At 34.0% G+C, this 24,758-nt stretch overlaps 2 protein-coding genes across 3 annotated transcripts; both read left to right on the plus strand.

Annotated features, from left to right (window-relative positions):
* Positions 1-2,817: 2,817 nt before the first annotated feature.
* LOC130714926 (probable sphingolipid transporter spinster homolog 2) lies at positions 2,818-9,723 on the plus strand. Its single transcript, XM_057564907.1, has 16 exons — positions 2,818-3,288; positions 3,611-3,742; positions 4,496-4,597; positions 5,293-5,397; positions 5,518-5,593; positions 5,894-5,968; positions 6,378-6,480; positions 6,558-6,620; positions 7,066-7,147; positions 7,294-7,373; positions 7,536-7,612; positions 7,800-7,913; positions 8,065-8,184; positions 8,769-8,897; positions 9,151-9,229; positions 9,392-9,723. Exons 1-16 carry the CDS (start codon positions 3,164-3,166, stop codon positions 9,520-9,522), a joined length of 1,593 nt encoding a protein of 530 aa, XP_057420890.1. The 5' UTR covers positions 2,818-3,163; the 3' UTR covers positions 9,523-9,723.
* A 4,922-nt stretch (positions 9,724-14,645) lies between these two features.
* LOC130711302 (probable protein S-acyltransferase 23) lies at positions 14,646-23,855 on the plus strand. Of its 2 annotated transcripts, none has more exons than XM_057560857.1 (13): positions 14,646-15,178; positions 15,480-15,662; positions 16,388-16,500; positions 16,888-16,967; positions 18,173-18,336; positions 19,038-19,176; positions 19,294-19,393; positions 20,434-20,491; positions 21,232-21,309; positions 21,441-21,539; positions 21,795-21,873; positions 21,973-22,121; positions 23,461-23,855. In XM_057560857.1, the coding sequence occupies exons 1-13, from the start codon at positions 14,945-14,947 to the stop codon at positions 23,647-23,649; spliced, it is 1,665 nt and encodes a 554-aa protein (XP_057416840.1). In that variant the 5' UTR covers positions 14,646-14,944; the 3' UTR covers positions 23,650-23,855. The 2 variants fall into 2 exon arrangements, with proteins under 2 accessions (XP_057416840.1, XP_057416841.1); XM_057560858.1 differs by having other exon boundaries at positions 14,647-15,178; positions 15,480-15,620.
* Positions 23,856-24,758: the final 903 nt, after the last annotated feature.

The raw sequence follows: 24,758 nt of genomic DNA on the forward strand, positions 1-24,758 counted from the left end.
TTCCAAAATGATTGTTTTCATATATTTTTTAAAATGGTTGTTCTTTTAGAAGTTCAAGAATATTTGTCACATTTTTTTTCTTCATATATACCCACATTTAATATTTTGTTTCCCAATTATTACCTCTAATTTTCACCTATTACAATTCTCACCAATCACTTAACCAATAATTATAAAAAAAATTACAAAAAGTGAAAGCTAATCATTCGTGAAATATGTGTCAATGAATGGAAAGAGTCCATACTGTAATTAAACTGTACACTTTTCCTTTGAGATGAGGGATTTGTCCTATAATTCAATATGAAATAAATTGTTGAAATTTAAAGAAAATTATGAGTTTTTATATGCAAATATATAATCATAATTATTAATATCTCAAGTAATAGTTGTGATTTTTTTTTGGTAAGCCAAGTAATAGTTGTGATAACTCACTTTATTTTCTAAAGTAACTTTTTCACTTTAAAGGAGTCAAATCATAAGATGAAGATGATGAAGATGGTTAGGAATTGAATGTCTACCGGTGTGAGTAATGGTCAAACCTAAACCATCACCAACCATCAATTGATCTGAGCCATAATGTGGTGCATGAACTGAAAGATTTTGCAATTCATTAGTCACATGATGAATGACCCCATAGTTTGAGACCCAAGTATTGGCTAGGGAAGGTTGTGCATTTTTGGCAATCATGGCAGTAGGAGTTTGACCTCGGGGAGGGTAACCGTGGAATTTGTAGCAAACTTTTGTTGTGTGTCCTGGATTCTTAGAGTATTGACAAATAACTTTGCGACTAGAGGGTGGGGGACCAAATATTGATTTGTTTTCAGAGTATCCATGATGCATATTTAGTTTTGTGACATGATGGTTGAAACGCTAAGCACTAAGTACCATGGGAACAAAGGGTTGTTGGAAGGGCTTATGACGATTTAGGTAGACTTCAGAGTCTGCCAATTTTTCATGCACTCCTCAAACTATATTGGTGAGTCACGAGCGCGTATGACTACTGCAACCTCACGAAACTCAGTCCCGAGTCAATTTAGGGTATATAGGATTAAATAGTGTTGTCAAGAGGTTCGTGGATGATGACCGGTTCATTAGAGAGCCTTAATTTGATTCATGTATCTTGAAACAAAGAGATCACATTTGAAAAGATGAGACAAATTTTCCTTGAGTGAGAGAATGCGACTATGAGAGCGATTTGCAGAAATTTGATGGGGGTAAGGAAGGCTACCGTCAATGTAGCCCATAAGGTCATAGCCAACAAGGAGATCATTAATTGAAAGCGTTATTGAATTTTAAGGAATGAGATTAGAGATTAAATGGGAGAAATTGAGAATGTTTTATATTTTGGATGAAATCAAATGTCTTGATTTGTAAATTTTGATGGGAAGAATTTTACTAGGGGTGTAAGCGGGTATGGTCCGATCCGCGAATCCGATTAAACCGATCCGAACCGAACACATTATGGTGGGTTGGATTTGATCATTGGTTCGGTTCAGATTTTTTTTACTGAATCCGATCACCATCGGTTCGGGTATCGGATTTAGGTATTGAAAACCCGATCAATCCGAACCAACCCAATGAGAGAATTTTTTTTACATCAAACTCAAACAACTCATTACATTACATATTTATATATGTATTAGAGATGTTAGTTTTATTTAGATTATATGAATTATGTCATTATCGAATGTTTCATTCTTTAAAAATGTTGAATTTTTCTATATTATTTATAATTTTTCACGTTTTTAGAATACTTTTTGTGCATATTTTCAAATAATATTTTTTTATTTCAAATCCGACCATCCGAACCGAACCAATCCGATTGAGATCGGGTTGGTTTGGTTCGGATTTAGAAGTAAAAATCATGAAATCCGAACCAACCCAAACCGAACATGTTTAATTGGTTCGGATATTTTATCTCCTTAAATCCCAACCAATCCGGTCCGATTACACCCTCTAAATTTTACAATGAGTAAATTGATTTTTTTTTAAAGAAGTAAATTGATTTTAATGTGATGAGTTTTCTTATAAGAATGTTTAAGAGTTTAAAATAGAATAGTAATTATGGGTGACTTAATTTTGTCATGAACAAGTTATCCTTAGTTTCTTACAATTAGTAGTTGTGAGGTTAATCTCTTATCCACCGTTAGTCCATTAATGGACTTATTTTTTGGTGTTAATCAATGTACCTCCACAGTCGTTAGTAATGAGATTAATCATTCACTCCATCGTCAGCGTACTAAGCGGTATAAAGCTTACTTAATAAATTTTTCTCATTCACAAGAGTCGATATCAGACTTTCATTCACTTGTTTCAAGAATAAAGTGTGGAACCATTACATTAACTCAGTTAGTTAGAGCCTTAGAGGGGACGTGATCGTAACAGTTAAAAAATGAGGACTATTTAAATTTAATTTTAAAAACAATATATAAAAATAGTATAGTTTACCCATTAATCAATTTATTCCAAAAATCATGTAAAATTATTTTTATTTATTCTATCATCCTAGTTGCATCCTTATGAAATTTAAAAATACATATAATCCTAAAATTTAAAAAGATGTTATTTTCATTATGTTTATAATAACTGAATATCACCTTTACTCTCAATTCTCAAATTTCTCGGATCCATCACCATCATTGACACATCCTTATCTATTTATTTGGAAATACACCAAATATTAAATTAATAAACTTCAAAATCACGAGCTTTGATATAATAAATAATAAATATAAAGAAATTGAAAGATATATTTATTTCACCTTCAAATATAGAAATTGAAAGAAGAAAAAGATAAACCAAAATAACAGAGTGAGAATGTTAATGTTAAAGGAATCAAACATAGATACTTTTCGTTGTTACAGCAAACACAACCTGGATTTTCCATCAAAATCTCACCTATAAATTGCAAAATTACAATTTCACACCAATTCAATTTTCTTCCAGAGAAGAAGAATCAAAGAGAAGAAGAAGAAGAAACAGAGCTTAAGCTTTTGTCTCTGTGGAGGAACAAGAGCTTAATGCTTATTGTTGTTCTTCTTAATCTTCGAGTCTTGCTTTGATTTGATTCTTCCAACTGCCATTCAACTTCAATTTTCAATTTTCAATAAAAGGGTCATTGTCAAATTTAAAAAAGATTATTTTTTTATTATAATATATTGAGATGGCACAACATGAAGCAAAACCTGAGACTTTGTCTTCTTCCCCTAAACCTGAGCCTTCTGCGGAGCCAGACATGGCTACCAAGTCCACTATGATTCCGGCAACTTCATGGTTTACACCCAAGAGGTAATTGTGTTTTTTTCGCCTTTCTTTTGTTGCTGGATCTGTGATGGAAAAACTAGAAATGTTTGAATTTTTGTGATTTAGGTTTGTGTTTTGGAGGGAGAGTAATTTTGGGTATTTTTTTGTTTCCCCCAATTTTGTGTGGGGAACAATTTTTTTCAATGAACAGTTCTGGGTTTTTTCTTTCAATGTTGGAATTGAATTTGTGTTGTTGGGTGTTATATTGTTTTGAATTTCATTAATGTAGGTCAAGAAATTTAAGAATTCAATGTGTTTTGTGGTTGGAAGATTCTTAATCTGTTTTTTTTTTTATGTTGTTTTGTAGGTTACTGGCTATATTTTGTGTGATTAACATGTTAAACTATTTGGACCGAGGAGCGATAGCGAGCAATGGGGTTAATGGAAGTCGTGGAACTTGCACAAAAGGTGGTACCTGCACGTCTGGAACCGGAATACAGTATGTCTAAGATACACTAGGATCTTGTACTTAAGTTGTGAAAATGATTCTGGTTGTTTTCGCATTTAATTTTGATCGGACCGAGCTTGAAGATTTAAGTGGTTGGGTTTCAGCTTTCAAAATGTCTTGACTTTTGATGACATGGTTGGGTTTCAAAATGTTTCTGTTACACACAGTGACATGTATTACATGGTTCTCAAACTATAAGAACATTTAATGCATCACTAACAAAAACCAATTTATCAAAGTAATACCTTTGATATTTTATTGCCTTTCCTCTTTACAGAACAAGAATAGAGGATGCTGAGGCAGCTTATATTAATTAGAGAGATATGACCATTTTCTGAATTGAAAAAGCACTCTTAGAATCTGTTTGGTTTACAGTTAGAAAGTTTGAAAACTGTAAAATAACACATCCCGGGACACTTTTTATTGAATTAGCTCAGGATGTGTTATTTTCATATTTTCTAATGGTAAACGAATCGGGCTCTAAGTTACTATGATAAAGAGAGAAAAAAATTGAGACCTTGGTGATAAACATATTTTTCTGTTACCTAATTTTATCAGTGCTTCTCAATAGAAGTGTACCACCTAGATGGAGAAGTCTATTTATACTCTGCAAGATAACGATTACTCTTGCCTGTATGAGCTTTTCCTTGTGTTTGATGCCAAGACCTATTGTGCTGTATGGAGTGCTAAATTTTCAAAACTCATTAGTAGTTTTTGACAATAAAGTTTTCTACTTCCGTGTAGGGGTGATTTCAACTTGAACAATTTTGAGGATGGAGTTCTATCATCTGCATTTATGGTTGGACTTCTTATTGCTTCTCCAATATTCGCATCTCTAGCAAAGAGGTAATGATTAATGACACTTTTTGGAACGAGTTATTTTATGGCAGCTTTCATGCTTTGTACTCTGTTTGGCCATGATGTATCATGTATGTGAATGTCCTTTGGGCATTATGGCAATCAAAATAAATCATCTACTTGGGACATGGAGTTTTCTCCTATCCAGCCAACTTTTTGCTCATTCTGCTTTAGGTGCAGTTATGCTGGCAATCGCTGGTTTTCGTATTCTCCATTTGAGTACATGCTTTCATGGTTAAATGATTAACTTAGTGATACATATGGCATGCACATAAAGTTTCAGCATGAATGCCTCTAAGATTTTTAGTTCAGTGACTACTCTTTTGCTCATGGGGTTCTTTGTGCTCTATTTAGTTTAACTATCGAACCTCTCAATGCTTCAGAATTATATAAACTTTTAAACAATCACTGATCTATTATATTTGTCAGAATACAACACATTCTTCACATGTGCATTGTATCTATATTTCACATGGGCATCAGTATAGGAACTTGTCCGCAGGAACTAGAAAATTGTGTATGTAATTAGTATGCTCATGTACCTCTTACGTACCTATTAATAATCCATTAATTAGAATTTTCAACCACCTCTGTCATGTACATCCACATACAGTTTACATGATCTATAATTGCTATCATTAACTTATAAATATTGATTGTTACGTAATTCCTATATTCTGCAGTGTAAACCCTTTTAGACTTATTGGAGTTGGATTGTCAGTTTGGACTGGTGCAACCTTTTGTTGTGGTTTTTCTTTCAATTTCTGGACCATTGCACTCTGTCGAATGTAAGTGTTTTCTTCTGTTATTCTTCAAGCTCTATGGTTTTTGTATTGATTACTTAAATATCAGCACAAAATGTAAGAATAACCATATTTGCTTCTTTTTGCTTTCATTATTCTCTGTAGGCTTGTTGGTGTTGGTGAGGCTTCATTTATAAGTCTTGCTGCTCCTTTCATTGATGACAATGCCCCGGTTTCACAGGTACCAGTATTGAGAAAATGAAAGCTACCATTGTATAGTAACAAACTTACTCAAACTCTTTTAGTGTTATTGAATGCTATTAAGCATTAATGCAAAATTTTAGCTCTAATCAGTGAGGTGACTTAGCCTACATGAGTTGAGATAGTTGCTTCTTTTCAACATTTTAATGGTTTAAAGATATAATTTGAAACTTACTGATGTACTTGTACCTTTCTTGGTAGTTGGAATGTTATATGTCATTGTGATTGCTGTCTGTTTTCTTTATGGTGCAAACCTTTCTTATAATGGCTTATGTATCAGAAAACGGCGTGGCTTGCTATATTTTACATGTGCATACCTGCTGGATATGCAGTGGGCTATATCTATGGTGGTTTGGTAAGTTTTCCTTTGGTTTTAATACAAGTTTAAATTACAGTAGTAATATATGCAATGTAGGTGTGAAAGAAAGATATATTTTTTGAAATTTAATGATAAGTAAAATTTGTTTTAGATAAAGAAAATCTTAAACAGGGACGTAATAAGAGTAGAAATTGGTTAAATTGTAAGTTTATTATAAATTTGGAATGATAGTTTTCTCCTCCGTTCTGCTATCAATCACAATGAATGAATAAAAACCTAATGTTGTCTTGTAGGTAGAGAAAAACTTGGATGACAATTCAGGAAATTCCTTTTTTTTTTTTTAAATTATCAGTACTTTAGAAATAATCAATATGTCTATATTGCTTTATTTTCTTGTTTTTAAAATTGCCCTCTCTAATTTGATCTTTTTATTTTTTAAAAATAGGTAGGAAGTCATTTTGGTTGGCGTTGGGCATTTTTTACGGAGGCTGTATTGATGCTTCCATTTGCTATTTTGGGATTTGTTATGAAGCCTTTGCAGTTGAAAGGTGCACATTTTTGTCATGCATTAATTGTTGCAGTTCCCAAATATTGTTTTCCATCTCTAAACTACCTGTGGATCCAGGTTTTGTCCCTGCTGATTCTAAGAAGGCGCTGACATCTGAGACAGTAGGGTCTGAAGTTCAAGGTACCATTATGTTTTACAGTAGTGCTACATAGCCAAAGAAATTTCCCATAATTTGGCCAGGATTTTAGTGTAGTTGTTGGATAAAAGAAAGTAGTAATGATGCTTTACTCATTCTGACAAATCAATTCTGTCTAGATAGCATTTTCCTTTGCTTTTTTTTTATAGGCAAAAGAATTATGCACTATTTAAACAAAATATCTCACTGTTTCTTAAAGATCCACTGCTTTGCAATAAAAACTAGAATGTCAACAAGAAAGCAAGCTCAAAGTTGTAGAGATAAATATGTTATGATGGATGAATGGATATATACACAAGACAAGATGGATTAAGAATGAAAGTATTGGAGAGAAAGTTAGACTACTATTTGATTATCTATTGTTGGTTTGCTTCTGATTTACAATGTCTCTTTGTTGTGCTTATTGGAATTCACTTATTTGATGGATAGATGTCGATGCTTCAAATGGAAAAGATGAATCATTGTCCATGAAGGCAGAGTTCGGAGCTAAAAGCTCACATGAACCTTCCGAGTGAGAACAACACACTTATCTTTGTTTTTTGGAGTGGTTTCTTTACATTGAGTATATGATCAATTGGCCTTTATAGTGCCTTCTGCCTACTCAGGCATTACTGATGCATATAAAATTATATTTTGTTGATTCTCATCTTATTTTAGGTCAATATCTGCAATCTCAAGATTTCTGAAAGACATGAAAGAACTTTTGCTTAATAAGGTTTTTGTCGTCACTGTTCTAGGTACTTCTTCCTCCTACTGATTCTGCATCAACTACTTTCTTTCTTTGTATTTAAGTTTTTTTGTTGTTATATTCATCTCTGAAGCTACTACATATTCTTACAAACGATATTGTTTTACCGTGACTCTTAATATAATTCTATCATGTGAATGTCTAAATGCAGGTTACATAGCATACAACTTTGTCATAGGTGCTTACTCGTATTGGGGTCCCAAAGCTGGTTATAGCATATATAACATGGTAAGAATTGGTTTCATCTAATGGTGACATGTATGCATAAGATTTTATTAAGATTGTTGTTTATTCTTTCTTTTGTATCTTATTACTTGCTTAAATTAAGTATATGCCTGGAAATTTAAGACAATTTCCCGGTGAAACACTTTCTTTGGTGCAATATTATTGTATTGAGAACTGTTTACCTTGGCAGACTAATGCAGATATGATATTCGGAGGAATTACAGTTGTATGTGGAATTTTGGGCACTTTAGCAGGAGGCTTTGTTCTTGATTTCATGGATAACACCCTTTCAAATGCATTTAAGGTTGGTATTTGCATGTGGATTCTAGCATCTTTTTTCTTCATGTTTATCCATCGCCAATGCAGTTTTTATTTTATTTTCTTATTTGTTGAGCACATTGAAGATCAATATGTTAGGTGCCTGGATTTACACCTTTAAAACTGTTAATTTGCAGGTTCTCTCATTGTCAACATTAATTGGCGGTGCATTTTGCTTTGGTGCCTTCTTATTTAAAAGCATGTATGGCTTCTTAGCCTTTTTTGCCATTGGTGAACTACTTGTTTTTGCCACTCAGGTATAGTACTTCCCTTCCCAGCGTGAGGAAATTTCTTCAGTGTTTGCTAAACTTGATGCATTAAAAGATCAATTTTTAATGGAATTGAGTTTGTGTATTATGTCTAGCCTAGATAATTTTCTGTTACTGCATTTTTATATATATGCTGAAATAGCTTGTAAGCATTGGAATATATGGTCTAAATTAATACTCGTTAGAAACAGTTATAAATATAATATAAAATCATTCTTGTGTCTTCACCTAATAGTTTAAGCTTTTAAGATAGTTGATTCATGACTTGGTATCAGAGTTTCTGACCAAGTGGTCTAGAATTCAAACACTGTCACCCCCCATTGATTCAATTGAAAGTTGAATTTCAATACATGATAGGTGGTTATGCATTGTTCATCCTTCAAGCACAAATTTAAAGGGTTCTTGTGTGTGGGATAGTAGTAGAAATATAATATAAACTATTTGTGTTTTCGCCTAATAGCTTAAGCTTTTGGATTGTGCTTGCTTCATTACAAAAAGTCAAAAACCACTTTGTGCATCTGGTTAAAACTCAAAATCAAATCTTACTCCATATTTTATCATTTTTCTTTCAGGGTCCGGTGAATTATGTATGTCTTCATAGTGTTAAACCAAGTTTGCGGCCGCTATCAATGGCAGTGTCTACTGTTGCTATTCATATCTTTGGAGATGTACCTTCCTCGCCTCTTGTTGGTGTTGTACAGGTTAGCATTACCAAACAAGAGAGATAGAAGCAGATTATGATCCTCTCATTGAAATTTTGTATCTATCCATATCTTTATACTTATGGAATAAGTAAGACCGTATGAATATTTGCAAAAAGAGGTAGACACAAATGTTAACATGACAAGATGATGTAATATGAGAGCATCCTAATCTAAATAGAAGCAGAGAAAATAACAAAATGTATTATGCCATATGCATTTTTCTGACTGTATGCACATGCTGGTAATGCAGGATAATATTAACAACTGGAGAACTACTGCGCTGATCCTAACAACTATATTTTTTCCAGCAGCTATAATATGGTTTATAGGTGAGTTATCATGGAACCTCTGTTGATTTTGTACAAAAAAATCACATTACTACTAATTTCTTTTAGAATCATTATACAAGAGCAAGGATGTTTTTAGGGAAAAAATGAGGGGGAATAACATTATTTGATAAATCAACTCATATATATTGTATGTTACTACAGGAATATTTATGCATAGTGTGGATAGATTTAATGAAGACAGTGAGGATCAAGTATCAAGTGTTGAAAGGACAACCACAGCACCATTGCTTCAAGAGAAGACAGGACAAACATCAGCATTACAAGAATGCTGACGTTTTCTTTTTATTTATAGATTTTTATGCCTGTCCTAGCACAATTTATCCCACAATGCAGTGTAAATAGCTTTCTTTCTTTTTTTGTTTTTGGTAATTGGAATTTTATTTTCATTTTGGTGTAAGTATCTTTTTACTTTTGCTTCATGGAAATTAATCAAAATATATATAAGAAGCATGCACCCATGTATATTAGCTCTCCGATAAGGGTGTTTATAACCGATTTAATCCAATACAAACCAAAAAACCAATAAAAAAACTGAAATTCAATTAAATTGAAAACCGAACGGATCCAAAATAGCCCACTATGCAATATGCATGTTCTTTCAGCATTAAGTTTTAAACTAATGTGTATTGTTCAATATTATACAAAATATTCTTTTTAATAAAGTAATACAGATTTATTTAGAATGTTATTTTTTTATTTTATTTTAAGAGGTATATTAACAAGACAACAACACGTGGAGCAAGGCTTGATGCACGTGTCAACTATTAGTGGCGACGCCAGGGGACTAGAATCTAACACTGCAGACTTATGAAGGAAATCAACGGCATTCAAGCTCACGGTTTCATGCGCCGTTCATAGGTTATTTTGGCACAGTAAGTGCAAAATATATTTGATGATTGTTGTGGTACTCTAAGTTAGATTAGCGTGTGCGATCAAATTATTTCATATGACCAGATAAGACTTTTAGCTTCTTTAAAGTAAGTGATTCATAATCATATCATTCAATGATTATCTAATTTGAAAAATTAATAAAAACAACTTATCAATAATGTAATAATGCCATGACTTACTTAATTTTCTAATGTAGTAAAAATAGTGTGATGACTTACTTTACACCATAAAGTAAATAACTCATTTTAGAGGGTAAGGTGAGTTCTCAAACCCTACATTGACTAACTTGAACGATATTTTACACAATCATGAACTGTAAATATATTTTCTTTTTCTATGAACACCTTGTTAACACCCAAAACTTTTAAGGAGAATTTGTCACTTCAGTCTGTTAAAATTTGACTATGCAGTTTGATACGTTTTATTAGGCCTGTTTTTGTATAAATTTATACAATACATTATGAGTCTATTGATTATGTGATGCTAACATTATATACACTAAAATGATGAATTATTTAATACAGCATATCAATGTGTGATACAATCATATAAGATTATGACGAATATAAACTACTAGACTATATTTAATCCACAACAACAACCATCACCACCCTCCACCAATATCAATATCACCACCATTGCTGACGCCATGCTACAACCACTACCACCACCACCACCTTCACCACCATCGATGTCGCCATTGCAGCAACCACGGTTGCCACACCACCGCTACCCTACAACACGACCACCACCATCGCCCTGCAACATACCACCAGCTTCCACTGCCGTTATAGCTGCCACCATCATCACTACTACCCTCAACCAAATATATGATAGTATTTATTTAAACAATATGATAAGTTCATACATTATCTTATCAATTTTAATACAATTGAACTTAGTACTATCAAGGCTTTATAGTATATAACATATCAAACGAGCCTTATGTTAATCATGTTAAGCTCATTTAGACGAAACAAGAACTTTAATATACTTACACCTCTCTTTCTCTTACCTACAATTTTAACTCTTTTATGATTTATCTTCCTATTTTTCTCATATATATTTTTATCGCATCACTCAATTTTTTCGCTTCTATCCCTATCTCTTATTAGAGGTAGATGGAAGATGGAAAAAGTTTTGCTGAAAACAAAGGCAGTCAACCGTTTCAATTTTCCATGGTTTTAAACCCTCGGATTTCCACCCTTTGAGAAACAATCAATCATTCTTCTGGTATAACAGCGCCCACAGACTGTTTTTATATATTTTTCCCCAGAAAAATGCCCACTCTCTTGTGCTCTTTTCTTATTTTTTATTAATACATATAGGAAGTAACATGATCCTCAATGTTGCTTTATCTCAATCTCACAATACTTTAACTTCTCAATGTCACCTACAGCAGCAATGCTCATGCTCTCCCATTATCACAAAACAACACATGACCAACCTTCATCCCCATCTGCAACAACTTCTTTTTGGTTGAAAGGCTCTGCAGTACTCAAATGGGTTGCCAAATACAATCCTGTTCTGAAAACAGGATCAGAGAACAATCAGATTCAGACTCAAACTCGCTGCACCGTTGATAAGAAGAGGTTTGAAGAAGCCCTTCAACTTTGCAGCTGCTAATGTTCATTCATTGGTCCTGAGTTTTTCTTTCAATACTTGTACGTCTTTGCTGTTAAAGTTAACTATGTATGTTATTCACAGACCACAGTGTGTAATGTGTAAATATAATGTCAGTTAATCAATTAACAAGGTTTTTGTACAGCACTAGTAGCTGGGCTTCACTCTGTTAACGGATGTGGGACTTACCTTGCAGCTAGTTTGGCTTATTGAGAACAATCATGTAGTTTTATATGCATAACATTGATACTGAAGAACATTACATTGTGCAAATGAAACTTATTTTTCTTTTATAAGATGTTTTTGTTGGAGTAAGCCAGCAACTTGTATCTAAGGTAGCCTTTGCGTTTCCCTAAGGCTATTCAATATTTTGCCAATTGGGAAGCAAACCTTAGTCAATTTTTAATTAGTTTGTAGAAGGACTTGTTTTTTAGTTTGACGTATCTCAAGGTATCAACAAAGAAGCAAGCTAGAATTTGCACATTGAGTTCAATATGGATTGGAAAAGCAAGATTTTGTTAGGTTGAGTTCAACATAAATCTAAAAACACTCAATGTTTTGTTGACAATTTCGAAGTTTTTATGAAAAAAAGACAATAGTTGAGTTGTAAACTTGAGTACCTGACTTTATATATTGTTTACAGGGTAAAGAGAATAGCATTGTAGAATTAGCCAGCAAGTTCTGCACCCTTTGTCCTTGTTTTTAATTCAGCTGACTGGTATGCTGACCTTATTAGATTATTGCAGCACTGCACAAATTATAATGATATTTATATAGTCTTTTCTATTGAATTAATTAACGCCTGGCCAAAACAGCACAGGATTCAAATTCAAGCAAATGTAATCAGGGTGAGCTCAACAAATAGAACTGTATAAAATGCAAGTTGTAGCACAGCTCTTCTGCGGGAATTGATCAATTACTAAGTTTTTTCGATGATTCTGTGATGACCTTTAAATGTACAATTCTGTTCACCAATACAACAAAATCAGACAAATGACAAAGGGACCATCCAATTTTAGTCCCTAATAAATGTATGATCAGGCAACCCATCTAGCTGGCAGGTTTTAAATTGCAGTACACAACTATTAAGGTTTTTGAGTTCCTTGCACAGTTGCACCGTATCGCGACCACAATTGTTGCTGCATCAATCCACTTTAGTTAATCAAATTGTGGAAGCTCCAATTGCCATTGGCCTGAGCATTGCTAACTTGGGTTTCTTGGTCATGTATGCTAACGTAATTAACATGGTTGCAACTTGCAAAGTTGTTCCCCATTCAGCCAGCGCCCATACAAAAAGATGTGGCACCATCTCCTAATTTGACCAAATAAATCTCCATATAATGGATCCAATTATTTTGGCTGCACTGATTTATGAACCCCATTTTTCACTTGTGAAAGTGAAGGTCAAGCTAAAAATGGTCACTAATGAAGATCTCAAACTAGCAAAAAATAAGGGAGATGAATGTCATTCCAAAGGAGAGAGAATAATGAGGAAGACTAGCAAATGTTAATCGGTTATACTGGAAAGTTATGGTTTAACTATTGTCCTATTAATCAATTAAATCACCGACTATGTATATGTTTGATTACCCATTCATGTCAACAACAATTGAAAAAACACACATTCTATCATGGTCCATAGCTTATTTGGCAATTTCCTCTCTTCACTACCATGGTCCCACCAATGGTCCATTTTTCACTTATTCTTCTTACTCATGTACTCCACCACCAGAGGGTTGAGACCATCACCACCACTATGAAAACACTAAAAAACTTCCATCTTTACCTTCCTCAGCATCTCAAAAGCATTTCTCTCTTCCCTCTCTTCACTTTCACTTCTTCCTCATGAACATTATCACTAAGGCTGTAACTATCACCACCACCATAGATCTCCACTTTCCTCCGTGAAAACTTCAAAAAATGTCCACCTTTACCTTCTTCAACACCTTAGAAGCATCTCTCTCTTTCTTTTCCTCTCTTTCATTTTCACTTCTTCTTCTTTCTCATGTACATCGCTTCCTTCTCTCATCAGATTACGGTGGTTCATAGAGGAGATGTCGCGGCTTTGTCGTCGAAGTAGAAACTAAGTAGCAGATCCTCTTCCTCTCGTAACCAGGAGCGCAATGGAAGTATCTGTTTCTCCTAAAATTCAACGAGCTGACTAAAAATTCCATTTACAAGTCAGAGTTGCTCATTGTAAAATTTTCATATCTAAATGAAATTGTGTTTTTGGTGGTATATGAATCGTCCTCCTCGTTCTAGAACACAAATATCGTCATCCTCGAGCTATTTTTAGATAAGATCACGTAGAGCTGAGGTGGTGGCTTCATAAGAAGCTCCACCGAAAAAATGGAAGGAAATGGTGGAACACGCGACGTCCTCTTTCCTTCCATGGTGGTGTCCTTCAACCTTGCTCCTTGGTGGTTGTGGTTCGTCCAATAATAAGGGAAATGAGATGAATTTTGAGGAGCTTACAAAGCCAACCTCATGAAGCTGAGAAAGAGAATGAGAGCATTGTGAGAGGATTCAAAAGAGAAAAGTGATAAAAGAACTTAAAAGAGAGGATATTACATTTTTTACATTTTTATCTCTAATTCAATCTTAACCACTCATTTAAAAATATTTATAAATTAAAAGATCTAATGGTGTCTAATGGTGGATCAGTGATAGTCTAGTCTTTAGTTTCTTTTTTTGGTACATCAGAAAGATAAATTGCACCCGCCAGAAATCGATCCCTCAACCTCCTCCTACCCAATTCATATGTCCAAATCTCCTACCACTTTAGTTATCCTACGAGGATTAGTTTCTTTTAATATCATATTAATTTTTTTAAAAAATACTATGCATTGGTCGTGCATAGTAAGTTTGTAACTAACTCTTGTCTATGTCTCATACTCATTCTTTCACAACAGGCAAGTTCTGAAGAAATTGAAAGAGAAAGCCAGCACTGAGAAGAGGTAAAAGAGTGAGAGGGTTCATAACAGGGGAAGGGAAGTTGCATCATCAACAACACAAGTGAAGAAGACAATAAAGCTTCTGAAACAAACAAGTGAAACAACCCAATCCATAAACACCAATTTCCAATTAGGGTTCAATCTTGACCCTTTCAAACCCTAGCAAAAACTCCAATTTTCCCCAATTTCATCGAATTGAATGTCGTAGCAGCTTCATCATCGCCCAATGGCTTCATCGGAGATCGAGGTGGTGGTGTCATCGGATTCCAATCCCAACAACAACGACCAGCTTCCCACATTCGACGTCCTCACTGCCTCTGCTCATGGTGACCTTCACAAATTGAAGACCTTTGTGGAGCAAGATGGCGCTTCTGTCTCTGTTCCCGATGCTAATGGCTACTATGCTCTTCAATTGGCTTCCCTTAACAACTTCCATGAAATTGTCCATTATCTCATTCAGGTAAAATTTCATTTTTCTTGCTGTTTGTTTATGTTCTTTAGCTCAGAATTTATGAAAGGAAAAATGGATTTTTTTTGAACAATTTGAGTTGATTTTGCCTTTTTAGGCAGCAAATTTGGATTTTTTACTATTGGGTGATTATGGGTAGTTCTGGAAATTGATAGTAGTTTTTGTAACTTTCTATGGGGCTTTTGTGTGCTGTAGTTGATTTATGTGGAAGGTGTTTGTGGGGTGTATTTATGACTTGGATTTGGGTTGGATGTGCTTTAATTTAACTGTAATTGGGTGGCTTGTGTTGAAGCATGGGGCTGATGTCAATGCTAAAGATAAAATGCAACAAACGGCATTGCATTGGGCGGCAGTTCATGGTTCAATTGCAGCTGCTGATGTGCTATTGGAGAATGGTGCTCGGGTCGAAGCTGCAGATATAAATGGATACAGGGTATTGTTCTCCCTTTGTCATATATTCTTAAATGGATACAGGGTAATAGTTAACTAAAAGAGTATTTTCATTAAAGTGTGCGACTTGTAAATGCTTCAGTATCTTGTCAATAATAATTAGATCTATGATTGAAAGTTATAATGATTATAAAAAGCTATCTTAAAAGCTTAAATATTGCCCATTTACTGCTTTTTACCTTTTGAGTGACTAAACTGTGTTTCAAAGTGTTATAAATTTCGAGTATTTGGGTACAAATAATTGGTAAGAAAGTGGGTTCCTGTGTAAACCCTGGACACATCCCCTAACCACCTGTTTAAGGTCTGTCACTTGGGTACCCGAACCTGAGATGCTTTGCTATATATACTAAGTAATTCTAGTTATTTTTGGTTTTCATTTGGCATAGTTGTCGAATGAAACAACACAGATAGATAGGGAGGGAGAGAAATTTATTCTTTCAAACAGAGTTTGTTTGGTTTGAGAAAATGATATCTGTTTTTACTTTTAATTATAAAAATGCCAGATTTTCAATATTTCATTTACAAATATTTTAAAACAGAAAATAAATAGAAAACGAAGTGTCATTTTTGTAACTAAAAGTATCATAGAAATTGGAAACACGAAATGTTTTCTCTAACTAAACAGACCTAAGACCTTTAGATGTTCTATTTGAATGTGCAGTCAAATACATTGCAAATTTTTCACAGTCAATGTAATTGAATTTATTTCCCTGATATTTTGATATTTTCATAGTTAAATGGTTTGTGCAGGCAGTTCATGTTGCTGCACAATATGGACAGACAGCTTTCTTAAATCACATTGTTGTTAAGTACCATGCTGATTTTGATGTGCCTGATAATGACGGGAGGAGTCCTCTTCACTGGTATGCCATTAAGTTCTTGATTGTTGTGCATGGGTGAAGAAACCTTATTTTGATTGTCTTTTCTTCTTCTTTTTGCTTCTAAATGCACTCATAAAATTACTTAGAATATCTCAAGCGGATATGGTTATTTAATGCAGATTATGCTTTGGGTAAACTTCAATTCTTTTTTTTAGCCTGGAACTAAATAATTTAATGGAGTATTAACCAGTTTAATGGGGTCTCCCTATGCTTCAAAAAGTGTTTAAGTACTTAAGGTTGGTAAATGTATTGTATCAGCTTGTTTAAGCCCACTCTAAATGTTTTTTCTTCTTCTTAGTATTATGATTGCATTGAAAAAATGTTTTCTTTTTTTAATTAATTTCTTGGGTTCTTAATTCTTACAACCAGGGCTGCATATAAAGGATTTCCTGATACAATAAGATTGCTTCTATTTAGAGATGCAAGTCAAGGAAGACAAGATAAAGATGGTATGCTGAACTGCCATTTATTTTCCCTTTACTTGTTGTTTAAGTTCTCAGTTATGTGTTCTTATATCATAACAGTCTCTCCCTCTCCTTCTCTTTCTCTCTCTCTCTCTCTCTCTCTCTCTCTCGCTTGTTTTTACTTTTTAGTATGGCTTAGACCAGCCTAGCTGATGGGTGTAAATGTGATAAAGTTGTTTGTTTTGTTACTGCTCTAATAAGCTTAACCCACTAGTCTTATCATAGCATAGCAGTAACGAGTGTTGTATCCACAGAGTTGTGAAACTACGCCGTTCAATAGCTCAAATACTCTAGTAATTAGGTTCAAGGATTGCTGGTTTTATAGATAAAAATATAAAATTGAAACAGAAAATTAAAATAATAACAATCAACAAGGATTAGAACTTGTTGGGATTAGATTTCATTGTTAACCTTTGTGCATTCTAGTGATTCAAATACAAACCATGCCTAAGCATATGATTCATTCTTGCTTAGCATCAAACAGCTTGCTAAACCAGAACCGTCTTTCTATGAATCCTCCCTTTTAAGACTGGGATCACCTTTGCTCCTCTCCTACATCCACAAACTTCAAATTAAACACATATTCTAACTATAATTCAACATACTACAACTAAAACAACATATTTCCAAATTCTACTCAAAGGAGAGTCAATTTGATTGAAAATTTACATGATTAACACTGATAAGTGCCTAAATTGATATGTAAAACTAGGTAAATTTGGCACTTATCACTAGCATAAAGTATGTTTGAAGTCATTCTATCATATGCTGAGACAAGAATCTCAGGGTTTGTCATCCTCCATCTCTTTGCACTGTTTCCTCTTTTTAATACTAACAATCTTCTTTTACCAATAAACGGAAAAACTATTGAATATGAAAATCTTTTATCATTTTCTTAAGAGCACCTATCTAATGCTGATTTCATGATCTTTGTACTGCTGGCTCCAGAGCCTTGTGTGCTGGGCTAATTTTATTTGAAATTTAGGATGCTTCTGACCCACTTACTGTTTCAAGAGTTTGTTTGGGGCTCAGATTTGAGATTTTAAAGATAGTAATTGAAAAAAGTTTTGAATTATTACATCACATTGAAATATTTTAATTTATAGAAATGCGCTGTTTGCACTATTGGCTTATAGTTCTGTTGGTCATTTAGTTTTTTGATGAGATTATACTTGATAAAACTGATTTAGGTAGTACACCAGTGCACTGGGCTGCTTTAGGAGGACATGCAGAGACATGTGCTGTTCTTGTGCATGCAGGCACAAAGAAAGAATTAATGGTGAAGGACAATGCAGGATTCACTCCTGTACAGCTTGCATATGATAAAGGTCATCGGCTTGTCGCCCACTTCCTTGTACGTAACATTGTATTGATGAGGCCATTGGTTGTGTAATTTTGCCAGAGAATTCTTGATGAAACTTATAGCAGTCAATAAAAATTGTCGAATTTAGTTTTTCTGAGTGCTGTAGATCATAGGCACACCACACATACATCTCATATGCCAACTTTCCCAAAAGATTAAGTTAGATGAACGCTCGTGTATGGTTTTAATATCTGAGATGTCCCTTATATTTAATGATGAAGCCTGATGTTCTGTACTAATTATGGTGCTAGAATGTAAAAAGATGTATTTCTTAGTGTTCATCTGTCCATGAAGTGGAAAAAAGTATGTTTGTTAAATGATTTAAATGTATCCTTTGCAAGCAACATAGTTTTGCAGTATCTGGTAGTGTTTGTTTATCTGTGGCAGGCTGATATTACAGTACTGATTAACTGATCTGTTTTTGTGTACTTTGCATCCTACTGTTGTGTTTATCCTGGACTGTTGCCTTGCATAGTAATTTGCTAGTGTTACTTTGCAGTATATTTACTCTTCTGAAGTTGGTCCGAGTGAAAATGGGGATCTTATATTTGGAAGAATTGCTAAATTAATTTGAGAATGATGAGTGTTAGCTTGAACTATCATATTCTTCTTCTGGAAAGTGCATGGAATTGTGCCTTGTTGCATTTGGTGTTGGCTCTAACTGATTATAGTGTTCATTCATATTTTTACAGTCTAATCAACAAAGGGCTGATAGAAACAACTGGAGAGGTAAACTTTGTAGTGGGATGATGGTTGATAGTGGTTATGCTCCCATTTTATTGTGTACTATAGTCTTTGTCACGATCCTCTTCTTCAACTCAGTCGTTGCAGGTAATTTAAAGTATAAAAATTGCATGCCAGTTTGCAATATCACACAAACATACACTCATTACTTGAGTTTTCTATGAAGATGACTAACCATCCATAACTGAATTCCACTGATGCCAGCTCCCAACCTTAAAAAGATTACTGCTGTTGTTGGACTTTGGGCGTGGACAGCTCTTTCGCTAGCAACTGGTTCCTTGTATATGTTTTATAGGTGTAGCTGGTAATTTTCTGTGTTACGTGTTCTTTCTGCTTTTGTGTGTGAGATATCTACTTCCTTCATATTTGTGTGACATTATATGCTCTGAATGTATACCTTCTACTGATGCATGCCTGTTGTCATTGTGTACATGCTCTAACAAAGTTTTTTAGTAGCTCAGAAGTTGGATCTCAGAGTGAGGACTGAAACTTGACTAGCGTTCTTTTGCATGTTGGAGTGATATTTGAATTTGAAACCCTTTCTCTTACGAATTAGGGAATAATAACCATTTCTGTTTCCATCAGTCTATTTTTCATAAAAAAATACACATGGGCGACTTTCATTTTATTTTACTTGATGTCTTGATTTAGTTTTCTATTTAGTTATTTTTGGCATCCATCATTTAATGGTTGTAAGGATTACCATTGACAACAAAACAACTGGGTAGGCTTATGAAGTGCAGCCCTATCAATTAGCCGGGAATTGTTTGCAGTAACTTATGAGGTCTTGCAAACACCATTAATTTTTTTTTTTTATCATTTCAATACTGAAAATCTGAACTAGGAATCTTCATAACTTGCAGTTCCCCTCAAATCAATATGAGATTTAGAATATAAGATGAAGAAAAGGAGGAAATAGTATAGAATGAAAGTAATCACGAGAAGAATTTTTTTATTGAATGCAAGATTGCTGAATGTTCATTGATATAATACAATTATTTCATGGCTGAACTTGGGAAGTGCTTTTTCCTTGTGCATTGAATTCTTTGAATAGGAAGCAAATTGTTATTTTACTTGCATGGTTTCTAATCATGTGGCTCTTTCATGGCAATTTGGCAACCATATGTTTGTAATCTTTATTATAATATTTCATTAATTGCTCTAGTACTAATAATATCGTTTGCTGTCCATACTCATGCTGTATATACTTGTTTTACAATTTGGTATTAGTTATTACCAAGCATGATGTTATTTCCTGATAAATCAGAAAAATAATGTGAAGTTTATTTCTAAACTTTCCATCATGAACACTCATTTATTGATGTTATTTTAAATTGTATGCAGTAAAGATCCAGGTTATATAAAACGCCCGGGAGACTTGGGTGCTCCGAGTGACACAGAGGTATGTTGTCCATTCATGGATTTTGTATAAAAGGTGTTGCTTGTAAGTGATGGTTGTTTTCAAGAAAAGACTGGTAAAGCCAGATTTTATCAGGCGAAAACTTTCATATTACATGGGTCCTGTCCTCTTCTCTGAGTAATGAATTTGTGATTGTAAGTTGGGCCATGAACATGTGAACTGTGGTTGTAAGTTGGGCCATAAACATGTGAACTAATGAATTTGTGGTTGTAAGTTGGGCCATAATCATGTGAACATTACAATTGTTAGATGTCTTGTAAATAAATATGATATCTTTTATTTATGGTTATTTGGTAACATAATCACATAACTAGGGAAGTAAACATAGGAAAATAGAATATTCCTATGATATTTTGTATTTATGGCACCTATTATAAATAATGACCCCCGTTGTGTAGTTTAGACACACGGATTAAACCTAATATTTTCTCTCAGTTTCTCCTAATTTTACAACAATTATGCTGCATTTTTGTAACTTAGACATCATCTAGTTACAAAATCACTTGAATTTATTTCAGCAGGCATTGGGTATTTGTGGCACAAAATTTCTGTTGCATGTCAGTGACTGCAATACTTGATGCAACTTCTACTATTTCACCATAGCATTGACAACAACATATCATTTATATCTTCATGTAAAAATCACCATTTTGTTTTAAGGACATATCTACCTATATACATAATTACATAGATTGTGAATGTTATTTTATTTTATTCTGCAGGATCCTTTATTGAATATTGATCTGAATAGTTCTTCGGTTTGGATGGGAAATTGGTCTCAGCTTTGCCCTACCTGCAAGGTTTACTTGATGTGCATTCATTTGAGTATTTGAAAACTTTAATTTTGATGCTCTATTTTCCTTTACGTTTTACTTTATTAAATTCTCAAAATAAGTTATCACTTATCAGGTTTTCTCAAATTTATCATCAGATAATAAGACCTGTACGATCTAAACATTGCCCTACTTGTAAACGTTGTGTGGAACAGTTTGACCACCATTGTCCATGGATATCTAACTGTGTTGGGAAGGTACGGAGTGTTGTACTATTTTAATCTATAGCCACTTGAACAAAAGTGCATTTTTATAATGGTTTTTCCCTACTGGTTCTACTGAAGCGGATATGTGATGAATCAATTGAGGATTTTTTTCTTCCTCAGTGGTATATTTGATTTGGAAACAAGATGCTCTCTTCAGCTTCTCTAGTAAAACCAAGAGTGGCTTTTCTTCTTTTCCTCCTTCCATATGATCCTTAATATCATAATATATGCATCTTGATCTTGCAGAGGAACAAAAGGGATTTCTTTATTTTTATCTGCATGGAATTTTTGGCATCTTTCCTTGCTGGTGCTATTGCAATTCAAAGTATGTCTCCAAGAGCTCATTTTGCACTATTCTACGTATTGAATTTGTATAATTTATTATGTCAATTGAACTAGACAACGGTCTTGTTTTCCATGACAGGAATTTGGACATCAATACCAGGATTTCCAGAAGGAGAAACATGGATCCATCATGTGGTAGTAAGACATCCAGGTCTTGTTACATTTTTGGTGATGGACACAGTTATCTTCATTGCAGCTACGACTTTAACGATAACACAGGCTTCCACGGTGATTGCTTAAACCATACCAAACTTTTATCAGTAACCATTGAGGTTCTTATATCAGTAATAATTAATAAGTAGTTACCAAGATGAAAAAATAGACTTCTTTTGTTTGAATGACCAGATTTGGGACCCAGTAGGATAAAAGTAGAATACCAATACATAGTAGGGCGTGGTGTTGACCACTTGGGTATTATCCATGCTTCAAGCTCAAAGGGCTTTTGTCTGAACGTATGCGTTAAATATTCAACCATTCCCGAGCCTTCTCCTTCATAGCTTAAATGTTGGTTTTGACAAATCCAATGGTAAAACCATGTTCAATCTTTCATATGATGTGAGGAACTCTTCTGTGCCTTGTAACCCTGTCCTTCTGTACTGTTTCTCAGCATGCCATAGTTGGATCTTTATTGGATGCTTTCAAAATCTTCTCACATTGCACTGCAGGTTGGCATCCCTGTTATGTAAACTCATACTTTAGTTGACAATTGCATCTTATCTGCTACTATTGTCACTTTATAAAGCTCATCTGGTATCTTCATTCAATGTTCTTTTGGTCCTACTTCCACATCCATCTTAGATTTCACTTGTTTTCCAATTCACTCTTTCACTGTTTAATTTGCGTGCTCACTTTTTCCCCTGGTTGGCTTACCTTCTAGGTTCTTCCCACTGATGCTTCTTGTTCTCCCCTCCAGTCAATATCAAATATTTGTGTATAATCTGCCCAATATGATAAATACCCAATCGATTGTCAATGGTGTATTTGGATCCTCCCATTTTGTTTAGGAAATGAAGTCATTTTTGGAGAAAGGAAGAGACAAGGTACCCTTCGCTGGTACCAACCATTTCTTGTACTGAGTTCACAGATTCTGTTTAAGAATTTGGGTTACCTTCCTCTCTCCAAAAATGAAATGAACCTACTCATGCTTATTGTCATAAAGCAACTATCCCAAAAGCTTCAGCGGTTGGGTTTGGGAGGATAAATACATGAATGATTTTTATATTATATTTCTATCACACCTTATGCCAAGAGCCCGTCAAGCTTGAAGTGTGAACAAACCTAATTCTTTTTTTTCAAATAATGGGGGCAATAAGGACCCAACTCCTGACGACTTAGTTATAGAGGCTCTGAGACCATGAACTAACTATCTCCAAAACTTAAGCTATTGGGTGAAGACACATGAATTATTTTTATGTTATATTTTTAACATTTATCAACTGCAAAGGCTTTGAAACATACATAGTAGCATACAAAAATGGTTGTTGTAGGAATTATTCAATTTCTAACCTTTATGTTAATCAAACTTATCAGTTGTAGGATTTTTTCATTTGTGTAAATTGTAATGCAGATTGCTCGTAATTTGACGACAAATGAAGTAGCAAATTCAACCCGTTATCAGTATCTTCGTGGTCCCGATGGCCGGCTCAGAAACCCTTACAATCATGGTTGTTGGAAGAATTGTGCTGATTTCCTATTTCTGGGCTATACAAATGATGATGACATTGCTTGGACTCCATTACAACAGGTTGCAACTTAAAATAATCACCCTTGGTGTGTCAATGCATCCTTTGTTATATGATTTGGTAGTTTTAATTCGTAGATATACAGATGTTAGTCATTTGCAGCCTCGGACACATCATATACAGATGATAGTCATTCGCAGCTTGGCTGTTCATTACCTGATACTTGTACATTGGACCACACAACGGAGAAATGAAACCTTTACTTTTGGGCCTTCAGAAAGTACCAATTATTTGATACACTGCATTCATTCATGGTGCACAATTGTGCAATTATTCCGTGGACATTCATCATTTAGTAGTGCATTCAAGTAAATGCAACAAAATGAAAATGTCTTTAGACTTGGCGGATTAGTTTTCAGGTGACCCCTAATGTGGACAACTTTTAAAGTGGTCTAATTTTAGACCATTTTTTTTAACCTACTATAACAGGTCAACACATCTTTTTTTAAAGATATTTAATATATGACAAATTTTTAATGATGTTTTTTCTTAAAAAAATATAATGTGTTGACCTGCTATACCCAGTCAAAGTAGGTGGTGTAATTTTACACCACCTAAAATTGGTGCATATTAGGTTCTCCCTAGTTTTCACACATGGGTGTTTTCGGGAATTAAATCCGGAACTACTAATGCCTCATCGGTTCCAAAAATTAATTTCTGATAGAAGTAAATTTGGTGGTGTGGGTAGAAAACCAGTTCCGCCCAGTGTATTTTAGGGTCTAAAGTGAGTTTTAACAAAGGTAAATGAAAATGATTTTTTTATGTTTTAAGCTAATAATTAATACTTTTGAGATGCAAAATTACTTAATAAATTAAAATAAATTGGTTTAACATTTTTGTACGAATCAAACAGCAAAGTCAATTTGATAAAAATAATAACTCAATTTTTATCATAGTGGTTTTTGAAGGGTGGGATTAGAATATTTAAAATGACATTATTGATATTTGATAGTACAAATATTACTTAAATACTTATTTAGTTTTACTTGTACCAGGTGCAACTATTAAATTATATCTTGATGGAGAAGAATGTAGTTGATAGAAAAGAATGTGGTTGGTTAATATGAAAGGTTACAAGTAGACAATTTATTAAATGATGATATAGATGGAAAAATTAATAAAA

The sequence above is a fragment of the Lotus japonicus genome, chromosome 4 (assembly GCF_012489685.1).
Source record: "Lotus japonicus ecotype B-129 chromosome 4, LjGifu_v1.2".
Classification (NCBI taxonomy): domain Eukaryota; kingdom Viridiplantae; phylum Streptophyta; class Magnoliopsida; order Fabales; family Fabaceae; genus Lotus; species Lotus japonicus.

Bases quoted from the DNA above. Each gene is read 5' to 3' on its own strand.
- LOC130714926 (XM_057564907.1), top strand. From the start codon at position 3,164: ATGGCACAACATGAAGCAAAACCTGAGACTTTGTCTTCTTCCCCTAAA. The intron at 5,969-6,377 runs GTAAGTTTTCCT...TTTTAAAAATAG, and splicing joins GCTATATCTATGGTGGTTTG to GTAGGAAGTCATTTTGGTTG. The intron at 7,374-7,535 runs GTACTTCTTCCT...GTCTAAATGCAG, and splicing joins TTTTGTCGTCACTGTTCTAG to GTTACATAGCATACAACTTT.
- LOC130711302 (XM_057560857.1), top strand. From the start codon at position 14,945: ATGGCTTCATCGGAGATCGAGGTGGTGGTGTCATCGGATTCCAATCCC. The intron at 19,177-19,293 runs GTAATTTAAAGT...CACTGATGCCAG, and splicing joins CTTCAACTCAGTCGTTGCAG to CTCCCAACCTTAAAAAGATT. The intron at 20,492-21,231 runs GTATGTTGTCCA...TTTATTCTGCAG, and splicing joins GTGCTCCGAGTGACACAGAG to GATCCTTTATTGAATATTGA.